Genomic DNA, 18,467 nt, shown 5'->3' with positions numbered 1-18,467 from the left:
TTTTAAAAAAATAGTAAAAATAAATTGAAACAAAAAGCAGATGTAGGGCTGGAGAAGCAGCTCAGTTGGTCCAGTGCTTGCCCAGTTACATGAAGTTCTGGATTTATTCTCCAGCATCAAAGGGGTTTCCGTCTCAACTCTGCCTCTGGCCCCTGAAAGTCTCTTGTGGTTTTGTGCCCCCACCCCCAAGACAGGGTTTCTCTGTAGCCACCACCGCCCAGCAGGTTTTTTTAATTAATTAATAATTATTTTTGCCCAAATGCCCTATCAGACTCTGTCTATCCTCTAAGTCCTCTGGTTGTGTTACTTCCACCTACCTAGCTTTGCATAACTAAGAGGCCTGACTGACTGTGGCTGGTTCCCCACCTTCCCTCTGAGCAACTCCCAGGACTGAACTGCAGAGCTCAGGCAGCCTCTGCCCCTTTTCGTTACACTCTGTCATCACGCTGTGTATTCCTTATTGCCTCGCTAAAGCTGAGAATTTCCTTACTTTTGTTTGCTTGTTCACTGTCTGTCTATTCAACTAAAAATGTAAGCTCCACGAGGGCAGCGATCTTGTCTGGCTGGGTAGCTGCTGGTACTCCTGTGCCTAACAATCTGTCTGATTCACACTTGAGACTGAACAAACATTTATGAAGAAGATAGAACCTGTGTCAACTCCTCTACAGACCATGTGCAAAGCACTGAGAGACCTGAGATAACAGAGGCTTCTGGGCATTCAAATTATAGGACTGCACACAAGAATACCCATGCACAAAGGGTTCACACACCAGGCTCTCCGCGCTGCATGCAGAGGCAATTTACTCTCAGTTTATATACACAGTGCCACTGTGCTTAATTACCTGCTGTCTCTGCGTATAGCTGATTTAAAACAGTAAACAGGAAGGAAAAGGAAGGGGGCAATGCTGTCAAAATTAGCTACTGATACAGCAGGAAACAAGAGAGGAAGGACTTAGACGTTAACTAAGATTCAAAGTCAGGTATTTTGGGACCATCGGATGGATTCACAACGGCTTCAGTCCTACGCTTTGTAGGCACAGCTGTGCAATGAAGCCTGAGGTGGTGGTCGCCACCCTCGTTCTCATCAGAAAGCGGTTGTTCTAGTCTTCGCTATTAGCAGCCGCTAGGTATATTGTAGGTGGCAGTGGATTACACGACGTACTTCAAAAATGTTTTCAGCAAAAAGTAAAGAGTGTTTTAGTTTCAGAGGAAGCTTCAGTCAAGTGGAAGAATCCCCATTGGCAGCAGGTAACTGAAGCTTTGCTAGTCTTCCATTCACTGGTTCTAAGTTGCCTTGTACAAATTACTCATATTTTGAGACTCAATGATAAGACTCTCAAGCAACTAGTGCCAGGAGTTCAGAATGAGATTTCAGGGATTCTGTGAACCCCAAAATTATTCTATGTAGAAGTAGCCCTGGTTTTTACTGGACATGTTCTATGATTTTCACTAGGTTCACGAAAAGGGCCAAAAGCCCAACAGCCTCCAGGCTTACATCACTCCTTCCTCCTGGCCGTTATCTCCGCAGACTTAAGAAACAGCTGATTTCAGAATTCAGGCCTAGCTCTGTGGCCCTGGCACAGTTAGTATCTCTGCCCCTGTTTCATATCTAAAAAACGAGGACACCAAATCTGTTACATTTAGGGAAGGTTAAATAGACAAATATCCAAAAACCACCAGAGCACCCCAATGTTAGCAGCTCTGCCCACATAAGCAGGGTAATCAGCCATGGACAGGGCAGCTACGGAGGCTGCCGACAGCAGAGTCGACGCTGCTCTGGAGTCTGGAAGACTATGGGTCTGCAGACTTCCCGTCACACAATTATTTATTATTAGCCTTGTGAAGTCCTCCTGCCTCAGCCTCCCACTAACTAACAGTACACATGGGTGTTTAATCTGAGAGGCTTTCTCCTGTGTTTTTAGGATACTATTCTTTTATTATACTGGTCCCTAAACAATGTTTCTCTTTCCTTTCTTTTGTTTCCCCCCTGGCAGGCCTGAATTGGATATGTAGACCAGGCTGGTCATGACTCAGACACCAATACCTGCTCCGGTCTCCTGAGTGCTAGACTGAAGAGCCCACAGCACCATGTCCCAGTCATTTTTCCTCTATTTACTCATGCGGATATGAGCAACTACGAAGATCTACCTGAGTTCTTGGGAGCAGCAGCGAAAGAGGTACTGCACGGAAACTAGTCAGCGTCCGACATACAATAAATATCAGTGGGTGGGAGGTATTATAATGATCATCACTATGTGTGTCAAGAAATGTTTGGTAGGCTGTAAAGATTGCTCAGTGGGTAAAGGCACTTGTCATCAAGTCTGACAACTTAAGTTCAATCCATAAGACCCTCAGAAGGAGAGAACCAACCCCCAAAGGCTATCCTCCACACACACACTACACACATGCACAGACACTCCCAAAGACTGTCCTCCACACACACACTACACACATGCACAGACACTCCCAAAGACTGTCCTCCACACATACACTACACACATGCACAGACACTCCCAAAGGCTGTCCTCCACACATACACTACACACATGCACAGACACTCCCAAAGGCTGTCCTCCACACATACACTAAGGCACAGGCATGCATTAATTATGGCACGACTATGCACACAAACGCATATACAAATAAACAAACGCAATAAAAAATTTTTAAGGAGCTGGAGGGATGGCTCAGTGTTAAGAGCTGCTCTTCCACAGGTCCTGAATTCAATTCCCAGCAACCACATGGTGGCTCACAACCATCTGTAATGAGATCTGGTGCCCTCTTCTGATGTGTGGGCATACATGGAGGCAGAATGTTGTATCCATAATAAATAAATAAATCAAAAAAATTTTTTAAAAAGAAGTACATAGCAAGGTATAGCACAAGGTGGGTCTGTCAGGGCCAACCTCGTCCATCCCATCCTGCCCGACTCATACCTGAAGTGCACTATGGTTCATCTGAAACTGCAGGATTGCCTCACAGAGGTTCCAAAATGTGTATTCTGGCCACAGAACAGGCTGGAACACCAGGCAGGAATGAGAGGTCTGGTAAAAATAAGGAGTAGGAGTTAGTCACAGAATTGACTGCTGGAATTGCACTGCTGGTCAGTCCTCCAATGGAGGGCAGGCTGCATGGGAAAAGACCTAAAACAAGATGGCACAGCTTTCCAGAGGCCTGGATGTTTCTGCCATCAGCCCATTTCCCTCACTGTTGGGAGAAGGACCATGAGGCAATGAGATCACCTGCCTGTGGCACGGCAGAACCAGATTAGGTAAATGTTTATACCAGGTCTTTTCCTGTTTTTCTTTTTGTTTGAGAGAAACTCTCACTGTGCAGCAATGGCTGGACCAGAATTCATCATGTAGAATTCAGGCTGTCCTGGAACTCACACTGATCTGCCTGCAGCCTAAGGTCTAGGCCACTATACCAGCTCCACCATGTCCCTAAAAGCCAATTTTAAGAGTCTGAAATGACATCTGGATTGTGGTATTGGCTCGTGGAGGTCATCTGAGATGCACACAACCTGATAAAGTCAGCGGAACAAATGGTAGCTGCTCTTGTTATTTTAAGTAGCAACAGTGTGACACCACGTTTCTGGTTCTGGAGCCAAACCGCCTGGAACTACCATTACCACAGAACTGGCTGAGTTATTTAACCTCTCTGGGACTTAGCTTCAAGTGTAAAGGAAACACCAAGAGTCTGGTTTTATGAACTATGAAGATTAAATGTGCATGAATGAAAGCTCAGACAGCAGAAACATGAACTATCATGACTACAGTTGAGCTATCCTCAGTCCCAAATACTCCTGACAGCCAAGGCTTACTGTCTACTGCATTAAACAATCTAAATGCCTCACAGGGGATAACTTGTTTGCTATTCTAGACCAATGGCACCTTCCCAATAGCTGCTACCAAGACACCAAGTACTTTCTCTGGAATACGTACACCCTTCCCCCCAAACACATACACGGGGTTTCTCTGTAGCCCTGGCTGTCCTGGAACTTGCTCTACTGTAGACCAGGCTGGCCTCAAACTCATAGTGATCCACCTGCCTCTGCCTCCCGAGTGCTGGGATTAAAGGCGTGCGCCACCACCTGTCAGAAAGTGCCTTTGATTTGTTGTTAAACTGTGAGTCTCTGTGTGAAACAGATAAGCTCAAGTGTCTCCCCCTCCCTACGGCTGCGGCTGCGATGACTTGCTCAGAGTCCAGACTCGTCCAACAGTTTCCCATGTGCAGAGAGCAGCAATCACTGCTGAGTTCATCCAGCACACAGGACTCAAGCGACTCTTCTGAGCAAACAGTCAGCTTTTGTGGATCACTGTCCACTGCTAAATCTCCTTTTTAAAGACTTGGGATTGTTTCATCGGGTAAGTCCTCTTCTTTGCCAGTATGACTCTCTGTCTTTTTCTTTCTCATCTTCTAATTCCTTCCCTCTCTCTTCCCTTTTGTCCTCTCCAAAAAGTTTCAGGGATCAAATCAGTGTATTGAGCATGCTCGGCAAGCAGTGTAACAACGAGCTGCATACCTAGCCCCACTGCAGTTTCTTAAATCTCAGCTCAATGTAAACTTTTAAAATGTGATCTGAGTAAATGGCTACAGAACCATTAAGTACACTGTATCTCCTTAAAGATAGCCAAAGACTAAACAAAAGCATTTTCAGTAGCTAGCTGTCAGTTTGTGTGTGTCTGTGTGTACAGGTCAGAGGTCAATCTTGGCTATTGTTCCTCAGACATGGGCTCTTTCTCTGGGCAGGGCCTTGCAGATCAGGCAAGGCTGGCTGGCCAGGGCTCCTTCTGTCTTCACTTTCCAAGCACTAGAATTTTGAGTGTGCTCCATCACAGCAGGCTTTTTTAAGTGTGCAGGCTCAAATTCAGGTTGTCATGCTTATGCACCAAGGATTATCAAATGCACTATCTTCCTAGCCCCTCACTTTTAAAAGATCAATCCAATAAAATTTCTGGACTTTGACACATGAGATATTTCCAAGCTGTCTCTCTTAACCTTTTCTTTTCTGTTTTTTTTAGTTTTTGCTTTTTTTTTTTTTTTTTTTGAGACAAGATCATTCTGTGTAGCCCTGGCTGTCCTGAAACTCCTTCTGTAGACCAGGCTGGCCTCAAACTCAGAGATTTGCCTGCCTCTCTCTTCCTAGTGGTGGGATTAAAGGTATGCACCATAATGCAGAGATTTTTAAACAACCAACAGTCCTAATTGAATGTGAATTTTTAGGGACTACCTATGCTGGGATAACTGAGCAAAAAGACAACAGTAATCCTGAGAGTTTGGATATAGTGTGAAGTCTCAGGAAATAAGCCTGCAGAGATGTAACCTATCTTCTGAAGAGGGGACTAATAACAGAAAGGTAAGGTTCTTGCCATGCTAGAGTGACTGCCAGGTTAACCAAGGTTTCAAGGGCCCATTCCTTGAAAAGGAGCATATGTGAAGCTTCCATTAGGGTAGGATGGCTTTGTTTTCTCTTTAGGACAAAAGCCCTGAATGTCAGAGAGACAGAACCACATCATATGCCCAGCGTCTGGTACAGAAAGAAAAGTACATGCTACCAAGTCCAGCCTAGAGGGACTGCTCTAGATGTTAGCCCTCTGCCCCTGCTCACACATGGAGCTCAATATGAATGAATCACTGTCATTCAGGGTTTGGGTACAGTTCTAGGGTTCAGTCTAACACCCAAATAACATGCTCCAAAACGACCCACCTGCCAGAGTAAGAAGTCACTCAGCCGCACTTCTCCAGAGGTCCGTATCAAGATGTCAGGATGAGGAGAGTGGTTGCTATAGAGGCACTTATCGAGCAGAGTCTCAGAGACATCACTAGGTGATCAGGAAACAGAAGCACACATCTCTTTCTGTAGTACTCTCTTGGTGAACTTCCATACACAGTCTCCCAGTTTATAGGCCATCATCAAATGCATTTGCCAGTAGATCTCCAACCCCAAGAATGACTCTAAATCTAAACAATCACATACAATCCTTTTTCTGGGGGGTGGGGCATTACTGGGGATAGAACTCAGGGCCAGGCAAGTGTTCTAACACTATAGTACATCATCCTATGCCCTATGAAGGATATTCATAACCTGGTTTTATAGATACAGAAAAGTGAGGCTCAGAGATGAATAATTTGCCCAAATGCATTTACCTACAGGCCTAAAACCAGATGTGTTCACTAGACTGTTGTTCTCAATTGACGTTTTGCTTTTAAAAGGCACCCTGTGACTTAGCAGTGTGAGGAAATGCTATGTAACTGGGTTTTGTTCTTTTTTTTTTCTTTTTAAGAAAATTTAAGCTTTATTTCTGTGCGAGTATTGCTCCCGCCAACATGGTGAACGACCTGCTGGATGTTTTGCAAGAAATGTGGCAAGCTCTGACCCCACAAAGTGACACAGGACAAAATGGGCAAGGATACTTTGTATGCCCAGGGCTAAAACTCCAAAAAAGGTTGTGCTGAGACTGGAGTGTGTTGAGCCCAACTGCAGATAAAAAGAAGATACTGGCTAAGGAGAGATGCAAGTACTTTGAACTGGGAGGTACTAAGAAAAGAAAGGGCCAAGTGATCTGATTCTAAACTGATTTTGTTAGGAAGATAATAAAATCCTGAGCTTTTACACAAAAAAAAAGAAAGAAAGAAAAGAAAAGAAAAGGAAAAAAAATTAAGGCCAGGCAATAGTGGCACACACCTTTAATCCCAGCACTCAAAGGCAAAGGCAGGTAGATCTCTGTGAGTTCGAGGCCAGCATGGTCTACAGAGCAAGTTCCAGAATAGGCAGGGCTACACAGAAACCTTGTCTCGAAAAACCAAAAAAAAAAAAAAAAAATAACTCATTAGTTGAGTGCTTTGTGCTATATTTTTTATTTTTTCTTTTTTTATTTTTTACCCTAAGAGATGTTTGTATTAGCTATATTTTTCCAAACCACAGAGGAAAACATATTTTCTGTATTATCACAAAGCAAACAATATTAAATTATGACTAGGCAGTAAGAAAGGGTCCTGAGTAGTTTTCCCCTTAACCAAGTTTTGCATAGACTTTGTATCCTTGGGAAACTCTCAGACAAGATTCACATAGGGCATCAAAAGATATCTGTAACACAAAGGATGAATTAGGGCTTGGGGCAAAGCCAGGAATGACACAGCGGGGGTTATGGCTAGCTAAGGTAGCTTGCTAACACTCTGGCACCGGCTGGGCAGGACTCTCTGTTACAGAGGGTATTACTCTACAACCACTAAACATGGGACCATTCTTAGTATATGATTGCTTGGGAGAGAAGTACCAAAGGTGAAAGTGGATTCCCACCTTCATACTCATGGAGACATGCTACCTTCTTATATAGCCAGAGTTTACTCAGGTAGCAATGTACATCAGCTGCTAAAAATTCTCAAAGCCTTTTTGTGGTGGGTTACATTTGCATATATGAACCTAACTCTGCTTAGGTAAGCCTCATTCATCAGTTGTATTAAGTTGGGAACAAATATATTTCTTAACTAAAAAAGAAAAAAAAAAAAGAAGGGTCCTAGGTTCAGACTGCCCTGGAATCACATACTGTTGTCTTGACTACATGGTCCTCACGCCCTAACCAAGGTATTTAAGACCTGTATAATCCACATGATTACTCAGCTCCCTTATCTTTCAAATAAGTGCATTCGCCCTATCTACCATAGGTTATAGACTAAGAGTCAAATGAAATGACCTGAGTGTACCTTGGAACTATAAAGTACCTAAACAAATAAGAAATAGTAATAACATTATTTCTAGCCTCATTGCCTGGTTGTGTGACTTTGGATAGCCACTCAGAATCTGAGTTTAAATCTCTCACACGTTGCTGCTACCTGCTTCAAAGCTATGGGTAGAATTTACATAGGAAAGGAGGGAAGGCTAAGGGAAAAGATAAAACTGACCAAATGGAAACCAAGCATCTTTAGATTACATTTAAGACAAATCCATTCCCAAACTGGCTGTATTCACCAAAATAAAACAGACGTGAGGGTTGGAATGGTAGAATACTTATCTAGCATATTTAAGGTTCTAGATTTGACCCCCAGCAAATAGGAAGACAAAAAATAAAACAAAACAAGCAGTCCTATCAACCCTGGTAACACCAGTGTGAACGGGCAGCTCCAGCCCCAGCGCCAGAGGAGGGGATGAGGATGCAAACAACAGTTAAGCTCAACGATTTCACCGTTTTTGTTTTGTTGTTTGACAGGGCTTCTCTGTGTAGCCCTGGCTGTCCTGGAACTCACAGAGATCTGTCTGCCTCTGCCTCCTGAATGCGTGATTAAAGGCGTGCGTTACCATGCTGGCTGGATCTCACCATTTGTAATAATGAGAAATTAGAATCATCCCTTCAGCCTGTTCGCTCCTTTCACTGTTAGATTCCTTTGTCCACTTCAGCCTTCCTATAAGGCAGTCATTATTCCAAACTGAAAGACCACAAGGCAGGTTTGCCATAGAAAAAGTACTCTTTCTGCTTTTGTGTTCTCCTCTTTAAAATGAAGATAAGGGCTAGGAAGATGGCTCAGTATGGGAAATTGTTGCTGATGACTGGAGGCTGGCTCTCCAGAATCCTGTACAAACCAGATACAGTAAGTCAAGTTTCTGTATGGGGAGAGGTAGACACCAGCAGAGACCCCATCTCGAGTAAGGTGGAGAGGCGAGGAGCCACATCTGGAGGCTGTCCTGACCTTCACTCATGCACTGCGGTGTGCAGGAAACTGCCCCCACACATAAATTAAACAGATAAATAAAATAAGATAAAAACAATATATACATTATAGAATCTAGGGAATAAAAGTATGCAATGAGTATGGCAGCAAATGCCTATAACTTCAGCATTCAGGAGATTGCAGTAGGAGGATCAAGAAATTTAGGCAGTGCTCTCTGAAGGGCACAAATTTTAAAACTGGAACAATGCCGGGTGGTGGTGCATGCCTTTAATCCCAGCACTTGGGAGGCAGAGGCAAGTGGATATCTGAGTTCGAGGCCATCCTGGTCTACAGAGTGAGGTCCAGGACAGCCAGAGCTGTTACACAGAGAAACTCTGTCTTGAAAAACCAAATAAATAACAACAACAACAAAAAAACTCCGCAACACAGAAAATTCAAATGGCCCTCGCACTTACTCAGTAAACAGTCATATTATATTACTTATACACAGAGGATAGAGGACCGCAGGAGGCCAAGCAGCCTGTTCAAAGTAACTCCCTGACAGTTTACTGACCAACCCTGAGGGTCAACCTTATTCCTTCCTCTCTAATTTCAAACTAACAAACAACTAGTCAATTATTTTGTTTTGTTCTTTGTTTTCTGAGATAGGATTTCTCTGTGTGCCCTAGCTGTTCTGGAACTCACTTTGTAGTCCAGGCTGGCTTTAAATTCAGAGATCCATCTGCTTCTGTCTCCCAAGTGCTGAGATTAAAAGTGTATGCCACTACCAGCTACCACCTGTTAATTTTCTTTCTTAAAAATAAATAAATAAATAAATAAAAGGTCTTTATTTTAAAGAAAAAAGGAGTTGGATAATAGCTAGTAGTACCAAGAGAACAGAAAATCTAGCTATTTGGCTTAACCTCATTTTAATAACGCTGACATAAAAGGAGACTTGTCTCAATTTGGAGTACAGAGTACAGCCTAGGCCCTAATGAGCTCAGTATAAGCTGAGAATCAAGCTGCAGAAGGTGTTGGGCTGAGATGTCGGTCTCGACCCTGGTGATTCTATCTACCCGGTAACATGACAGTCTCATAGAGGCAGATTATAAAATGCTGGAGTCAGGAAGACGGTTAGGAAACACTTCCTGGGAGGTGGACAAGATGCAAGAGTGGACACTGAAGCACAGGGTGAGGTTAGAGCTGTACCGGGGTCAGATCAGAGTTCCCAGGAGCAAATACATATTAAATCTGCCTGCTAGGTTAGAGTTTTCCTTCTAGCATAGATATTTTCCACTATCACTTCAATTATTATTGTATACATATAAGACTAGTCAAACCATGAATCATAAAGCATACTATAATGAACAACTATGAAATTACTCCTAAGCTAATTACCAATAACTTCCCTCTACATATGTATGTTCTCATGTTTTCTCTGTCTCTCTGCGGCTAGGAAGTACAAGAAATTGAACCCAGGAACTTGCACATACTAGGGTCAAACATATCCCAACTACTGTATGTTCCTCTCCTGCCCTAACAGCTGGACTGCCTCCTAGACCCGTCCACTTACTCGATGTTTCAGTTTCCCCCACTAGCCAATCTCTAATCTACAACTTAATTAGCATTGCCATGCCAACCTGTGCCTACCTCCTTCTCAATCTCTACCAACAAATTTCATCTTCTGGGTTCTGTAACACAGACTGCCCATTTTTCTTCAAAGTGCCAATCTGTCCGACAGGCTCACAGACAGTTTCTCAGAACTCCACCCTTGGCCTTCTACTCCCTCTTCCTCTCCGTACCCCATCAACCTTCCTGCTGGAGTACTTCTGGTCCTGACCCCCCCTGGACCACTGATCCGACATCTTTGTTGTGTGATAAGCCCAGAACCAAACTTGGCTCTGTTCCTTAAATGGGATCCTGTCTAGGGCTCCCAAGCACAGTGGAGGGCACCAATGTCCACTGTTAAAATCCATGGGTCAATGTGGCTACTTGGTGTTTGGGGTATTAAAATGGCCCAAAGAGGTAGATCCATTCCACCTTGAACAAAGGTCAGAGAGTTCAAGGTTGTGACCGGAGGTCTGACCTAGGGAGTTCCTGCCTACAGGATACTTGGCCTAAGGTGTAGAAGCTGCACGCCCTGCCTAAACAAACAGAATATTTAACTCAGGGTAACAGCTGCTTGATGCTTCAGGTATTGAAGAGATATTGCTCTGTTTGTTCTTTGTATCATACTAAAGCAGTCTGTTGCCCTCTTCCCCCCCTTTCTGGATTAGGATATATAAGCATATGGAAAATAAATGCGGAAGAATTCAATATTCACTGATTGCCCTCCTGGTTCTATTCTATGTCTCTATCTATTTCTTTTGTATCTCTGTTTTGTGTGCCTGGTGTTTCTAATCCACATGGCCCCTATCCTGGAACATGCAAACCCTGTCGAGGTTGGACCCCAACAGATGCCACTCCAATGTGGGAACCTAACAGACCAGACACCCTGGACAGACAAACCCTTTCTCCAGAGCAAGTCCACTGAGTTCTGATTCTTCCCACAGTACAGGCTGCTTTGTCCATTCCAGCATCACCACAATCCAAGCTCCCTTTGAATGGCACCATTATTCAAGAGTTGCTATGACCAAGGCTCACCTCACTCATAGCTCTGCCTTGCCCCTAGTTACTGCTGCTTCTTCCCTCTTAGGTCACTTTTCCAGGAGGAAGGCCTTCTCTACCAAGTCTATTCCATTTATCATAAATCCTTGCAGTACCATGACCAGCGCCTTTGTGATGTGTCACCATTATGTGTGCTAATTTGTATCTTGATTCACGTCTGTTTTCTTTACTAGAGCTCCAAACACAGAAAAAAGTAGATCTTTGTATTCTCACCACATATCTCCTTATATAGAGCAATGTGCTTACCTAAAGCTGGTATTACAGAAATGAATAAATAAAAGGTTGAGCCAGGCATAGTAGCACACATTCTTAATCCTGGCAAAAGGGAGTAAGAGGCAGGCAGACCTGTTGATCTAAACAGCAAGTTCCAACCAGCCAGGTGCATACTGAGACCTTGTATGAAGAAAGAAAACAGCACTTTGTAGGGCTGGAGAATGGCTCATGAGTAAGAAGGACTGCTACTCTGCCAGACAACTGAGCTCAGTTTCCAGCACCCACAGGCAGCTCCAGCTCCAGGGGATCTGATTCTGCTGGCCTCTGAGGGTACCCTTCTGGCTAAGTATTAGTCATTTCTTTAAAAAGGGCAAACTATCTTCTTGTTTGTTCATGTGATTTTCTTTTATGGCACCGGAGATCCAACCCAAGGTCGTCCACCTACTAAGCAAGTGCCCCACAAACAAGCTCCAGCCTCGTTGTAACTATGCTGCTTAGGCTGTCAACTTGCAAGCCTCTCTAAGTAGACAGCATTATAGGCCCAGCCCAACTTCATGACTTTAGTTTCCAGCCAATCATATTATATTAGAAAAAGAAATCATAAAATTGCCTGCATCCCGAGAACTCATATAATAAATATAAAAGACAGTGACTGGAACTGGTGCTGACCTCGGATACGCTACTCACAGTTTTCACATAGATAAGCTAAAAAGACCTCTGGGTGGTGGTGGCACACACCTTTAACCCCAGAATTCAGGAAGCAGAGGCAGGTGGATTTCTGTCAGTTCAGGCCAGCCTGGTCTACAAAGTGAGTTCCAGGACAGCCAAGGCTACTCAGAGAAACCCTGTCTCGAAAAACAAAAAAACAAACAAACAAATAAAAAAGGCTGGACTGTCTCATAGTAAACAGGGAACATGACACATTACCTCAACATTTCTGCTACCATTTATTTTACTGTCGCTATTACTAATTTACTAGTATTATCAGAAACAACATTAGATGGGCCAAATAGACAGATGGCTTCAAAAATTTCTCTATTACTCCAAGCCTTAATAATTAGGATTCCATTATGCTGGTAATGATTAAAAATTGCCCTTCCTAGCCAGGCAGTGGTGGCACACTCCTTTAGTCCCAGCACTCTGGAGGCAGAGATAGGAAGATCTCTGTGAGTTCAAGGCCAGCCTAGTCTACACAGAGCAAGTTCCAGGACAGATTCCAAAGATACACAAAGAAACTCTGTCTTGAAAAATAAAAAACAAACAAACAAACAAAAATTCCCTTTCTTTCTCCCTCTACCCGTGCCTCATAATATCTTAATGTTATGAAACTGTAATATGAGAAGCCTAAAAGATTCTCTTCTAACGAAGCAGCATACACAAGAATGACTGGAAAAGTGTTAACAAGGGCAAGGAGGGGTCACTTCTTACTGGGCCTGACAGCCCTGGCAGCTGCTCTGCTGTTTCTCAGTGGGGTGTTGGGGTGCAGTATACTTAGAAGATTCTAACCACTATTTGGAGAAAGTCTCCTAAATCTTTCCATACATACCCCTGATTTGAACTCTGACCAAGTACACGGCTCAGAAAAGGTTTTACCACCTGGTGGACCCCAGCTCTCTTAGCAGCTACCAGGAAAGATCCCCAGATACCTGGGCTCCAATAGACCTTGCTCCACTCCCCAAGCCATCTCTCTCACAGCGTTGGTGATCTCGTGACGCGATGTGTATGCAAAGCAGACGTTGAGGAAACACCTGAGGACGGCAGAAGAGAACAGTTCATCAAACAGGGACAGGGTCTGATGGCCGCAATCTGACTCCGGAGCAGCCATTCCCTGGAACGACACAGGCACTTCATATTCGCAGAATATTTTTGAAGGGTGAGATTGTGTGGTTGTTATATGATTTCTAAGAGCTCTTGGAATAAACATGTTCTTCATTTAATTAGATCAAAACCAAATGACCTTTCTTTGCCTTCCTAACCATCTCCTCCTCTACTGACAACCAGCACAAAGGACAGAAATTTACTGTGATATTAGCATAATCAAAGGATAGCAGGAGACTGAATATAAAATATAATCACTGCCAAACAGTATTATTTCAAAGCCATGCACAATGCTGTACGGATTACTGAATTTTGTCCTTTAAATTTGTTCGTGGGCCAAAGAGAGGGACAGAAAAGATTCTTGAGCTGGGTGGTGGTGGTGCACGCCTTTGATTCCAGGATTTGAGAGACAGAAGCAGGCAGATCTCTTGAGTTTGAGGCCAGCATGGTCTACAGAGTGAGCTCCAGGACAGCCAGAGCTCCACAGAGAACCCTGTCTTGAAAAACCAAACAAACAAGATAAGATTCTTAAAAAACATAGAGACAAGGATTAAGCCGTTGGATTTCTTTTTTGAGGCAGGGTCTCTCCATGTTGTCCAGGTTGACTTAAACCCACAGAGCCACGCCTGTTCCTGCCTAGTGAGTGGTGGGATTAGGGGATGTACAACCACACCTGGCCTGGAGCTATCCCAACTCTCGTCAAGTTAAAGGATGTGTGGTGTGTCTGTTCATGCACACATGGGGGGCAATGAGGAACTGGGTTTGTGTGTGGGTAAATGGTACGGCAGCTGTCTCCTCCCCAAATGTGCATATACTGGGGGGTGGACACGTGATGAGGAACTGGGTTTGTGCGTGGGTCAATGGTATGGCAGCTGTCTCCTCCCCAGGTGTGCACACACTGGGGGTGGGGGGTGGGTATGTGATGAGGAACTGGGTTTGTGTGTGGGTAAATGGTACGGCAGCTGTCTCCTCCCCAGGGTAAGCAGCGTCCCAAATTACTGACCCCCTGGCTGGACTTCATGCCCAGCACAGACCGAGGAGGCTCTGGGCGCTGTCCTTAAGGGACAGCCTGAACTTACTTGTTGTAGCTCTTAGTAGCCTGGACAGCCTGTGCAATCTTCTCCTGGAGGTCCAAGGGCAACAAATGCAGATCGCCTAAGACACGGATACAAACCCCATGCTTCTTTAGCTTCTCCCTGATGGGGGAAGAGGAGGGGCAGAGGCGGCACTGTGACACGGCCCTGACGAGCAGGAGGCACTCAGGCAAGAACCAAGCAGAAGCTTCTGCGTGCTCGCCATGCCAGGCACTGTTACGAGGATGATTTCAGAACTGTGTCAACACTCTGACAGTCAATCAACATAGCCCGGAGACTCTGACAGAGACCGTCCAAGGCAACTTTTTATGTCGCATCTGGCTTGAACCAGATCTGTCTGTCTTGAGAATACAAACATGTTATATTCTAGTGAAGTAAGATAATAATGACAGGTGAGTGCGTATTTTGTAGTGTTAAATGACGGTTGAAATACTCTAACCAATAAATTCAATCCCTGCACCAGACTTGGAGGTACACATTCTACGTCCCCTTCACAGACAAGGAAACTGAAGCCCAGGAGACAAACTATTCAGAAATCTGGACGGAAGCAAGGCCAGGTCTAAACCCGGGGCTCTGTTTCAGAGCCTGCACACTGACCATTCACAGCGCTCGTTCCCACGGTAACTCACCGCACAGTGAGTGCACAGCCTCTCACTCACTATGCCATAAGGAAATTGGTGCTTCATGTTTGCGAAGCATAAGCTTATTAGTGTGGAGTAGGAGTCATGGCAGGTCCTGAAGGATGTGACCCAGAATAAAGGCCACATTCATGGCCCATCTGCCCTGTATAACCTTCAACCACATTTTGTCAAAGTCTGTGAAACAAGAACCATTTACCTATTTTTGAGGATATACTAGATTATAAAAGATCAATATAGGGGGCTGGAGAGATGGCTCAACAGCTAAGAGCACTGGCTGCTCTTCCACAGGTCCTGAGTTCAATTCCCAGCAACCACAAGGTGGCTCACAAACCATCTATAATGAGACCTGGTGCCCTCTTCTGGCCTGCAGGCACAACACTATAAATGCATATATATACATATAAGTACACACACACATAAATATAATATAATATATATTACATATATCATATATATATATGTAATAATCAAATAAATCTTAAAAAAAAATCAATGTAGTCTAATCAAAGCAAAATTTGAAAAGACCTAGATTTCAATTAAAGTACCCCACTTTATGATGATCCTGGCTTCCCTGAGTTCAACCCCTATTTGTCTCTCACGCTCCCCCTGCCTGTAAACTGGAGATAAGCAGCTGTGCCAGTGTCCCCACAGGCTGGTAAAGTGAACAGAAGGGCACAGGAATGTACATTCTCAGAGAGCAGAGGCAAAGAAGTCCTTGAGGTTTACTGAGGAAATGCAAAGGCCCTGAAGGAGCCAGGACTGGGTTCCCAACTGGGCTCTGTCACTAACTTTCTGTGGCTACCTACAAGGCCCTCTCTTCTTTACACAGGGATTTAATGTCCAAACAATAAACACAGGCAGACTAGTAGTAGTTTTGTTTTTCCTGTGTGTGCAACTGGATAACCTTGGGTGTCATCCTCCTGAATAGGTTTCAGATAAAAGAGCTCAGGGCTTAGGGGGAGGGGTCAGAGGTGGTGGAAGGAGACATTTTCAATATGGACAGCAGCTTACTGTTCTTCCATCAAGCAACTGAACTTCTGTCGGGCTAGATCCAGTAGCCCGTCAACCTCACTCTGGGAACGTTTGAAGTTCTCAATGCTGAATGCATAGACAGTCACTTCTAAGATACCCAGGTTCAAACACCAGCGTAGAGTCTGAGGGAGAAAAGGTAAAGAGTTAGGATTCGGGAGGAATGGGGAGAAGTAAGCAATGCTTCCACCCTGAGAATGGTTGCAGCAAGGATCTATCTCCTCCCTGACAAATAAAGCGAGGACAACGTCAGTACTTATGTTAGAATAACAAACCAACTAGGAAGAAAGTCACCATTCAAGAAACTGAAAAGCCTGAGGCTGCCTATGGTGGCTCAGTTCTATTATCCCAGTATTTGAGAAGCTGGGGCAGAAGGATCAAAGCTAGCCTGCCGCAAAATAAATAAAGAAATAAATAAAAATAAACAGAAGAAACCATCTAGGCCTGTAGGTGAACACTTGCGATCTGAGCGTCTGGGAGGTGAGGCCGGAGGATCAGGAGTTTAAGCTCAGCCTGGGCTACATATTCATCTGGCCACCCTGGGCTACAGGAAACAAAAAACTGATCTGCACTTTATCCCAAAGCACTCTTCAGCATGAACATAAAAGTTCTACCCAGCAATTCCATTGTGGACTCAGAGTGAACTGCAGGCCTCTCGGGTTCTAGGCTTCTCTCTCTGTGGAAAGGGATTACAAAAATCACCCTGACAGGACAGTCAAGACAGAATACAAAAGTGAGGGATTACTGCCCAGAACAGAACGTCTTGATGCCTGCGGCCCGAGGCTGGGAAGTCCGAGTAGAAGCAACAACTGGAACGCCGGGTGAGACTGCATAGCAGCACAGGCCGTCCTGGGTTTCACTTTCCAGGCAACCATCTGCAAGTGGACTGTCGCTTTCATTTACTGCATACATGCATATCAGTCAGCTCTGAAAGTTGAACCATGTCAAAAGAAGCTTCTGGGAGCAGTGACACAGCACAGTGAGCAGAGGCAAGAGGACCCTGAGTGTAAGTCCAGCATGGATACGTAGGGAGGTGCTCACTTTGTTATTGTTGATTGTTTTGTTTTGTTTTGTTTTTTGTTTTGAGACAGGGTTTCTCTGTGTAACAGTCTTTGCTGTCCTGGAACTCCCTTGTAGACCAGGCTGGCCTCAAACTCAGAGATCCACCTGCCTCTGCCTCTCTCAAGTTCTGGGATTTTTAATCCCATGCACCATCACCACCTGACCTGGCTAAAGTTCTTAAAAGTCAAAATAAATAAATAAACGACTGTTGGAGAGGTAGGGCAGCTGGTAAAGTATTTGCCTAGCATGGACAAAGCCCTGGGTTCAAAGCCAGCACAATACTAAAGTCATGGACAGTAGCACCATGCCTGTAATCCTAGCACTTCCAGAGCAGGGGATCAATATTGTCTTTTGTTACAGAGTTTGAGGGCACCTAGCTATATAAGACACTGTCTCTAAAATAAATATCAGCACTTTTGATGTCTCATACTTTAATCTCAGAACGCAGAAGCCAGAGGCAGGCAGATATCTGTGAGTTTGGGGCATCTTGATCTATCTACAGAGGAAGTTTCAAGCCTGGCAAAACTACATAGAGAAACTCTCAAAAATAAATAAGCAAGCAAACAAATTTCTGTCACTAGGATATAGGTAGAAAGGGGAAAAACAAAGATCCAAAAACCTGACAAGTATAAAGTCATCAGAGTGATGCACACAATTAGAAAAGGTGATTCTGACATTGTGCATGTGTGTGCGTGAGGTCATGCCGAACATGAAATGTCTACTGCGGTTAGAGAGCTCCTTTTACAAGCGTTCCAGGGACTGAACTCAGGTCAGACTTGGTGGCCTGCGCCCTTCCCTGCTGACCCATCAATTTTATAAATATTAAGACATTTAGTAGTAACCCAGACAAGACACACAATAAAACAAAACAGTTAAACTAAAGACAGGAAAAGGCCGATATGTGTTATTAATTCTAATATTCGGCAAGGACGACAGTTGTTAATGCCAGCATGAGACCTGGCAAACAAGCAATACAACAAAACAAAATCAAAAGTACTTAAACCACAGCTTCACTTCCAACTGCCATCTAGTGCAAATCATTCACCTCTGGTGCTGCTGCCCACACCCACCTCAGCAAGCTTGTTGAAGCCCTGAGAGTGGCCCTCCTGCCGTTCCACCTGGCACTTCTTGGCATAGCGACGGTTTCCATCCATTATGAATGCAATATGTTTGGGCACGGGGCCAGCCTATAGAATAAGACAAACAATGAGTCAATTTCATTCTCTTTGGGATAAAAGGGGAACAGTACACCCTGAACTACTAGGTTTGAACAATCAGATAAAATCCCTGGGCT

General features: G+C 44.3%; 1 protein-coding gene across 4 annotated transcripts in view; it reads right to left on the bottom strand.

The window, feature by feature from the left end:
* Dhdds (dehydrodolichyl diphosphate synthase subunit) overlaps positions 1–18,467 on the bottom strand; it is a 28,202-nt gene that overhangs the window by 7,954 nt on the left and 1,781 nt on the right. For all 4 annotated transcript variants that reach the window (XM_048434063.3, XM_048434065.3, XM_048434066.2 and 1 more), the window contains exons 3-8: positions 18,244–18,360; positions 16,094–16,236; positions 14,427–14,543; positions 13,176–13,277; positions 5,711–5,825; positions 2,937–3,044 (exon numbers count right to left, since the gene is read on the bottom strand). In XM_048434063.3, coding sequence (XP_048290020.1) covers positions 2,937–3,044; positions 5,711–5,825; positions 13,176–13,277; positions 14,427–14,543; positions 16,094–16,236; positions 18,244–18,360 — 702 coding nt within the window. The remainder of the gene's footprint in view (positions 1–2,936; positions 3,045–5,710; positions 5,826–13,175; positions 13,278–14,426; positions 14,544–16,093; positions 16,237–18,243; positions 18,361–18,467) is intronic.

This window comes from Myodes glareolus, chromosome 3, assembly GCF_982192425.1.
Source record: "Myodes glareolus chromosome 3, mMyoGla1.1, whole genome shotgun sequence".
Lineage (NCBI taxonomy): Eukaryota > Metazoa > Chordata > Mammalia > Rodentia > Cricetidae > Myodes > Myodes glareolus.
Note: the sequence above shows the minus strand (reverse complement) of the source record. Positions and strands in the feature narration are given on the sequence as shown.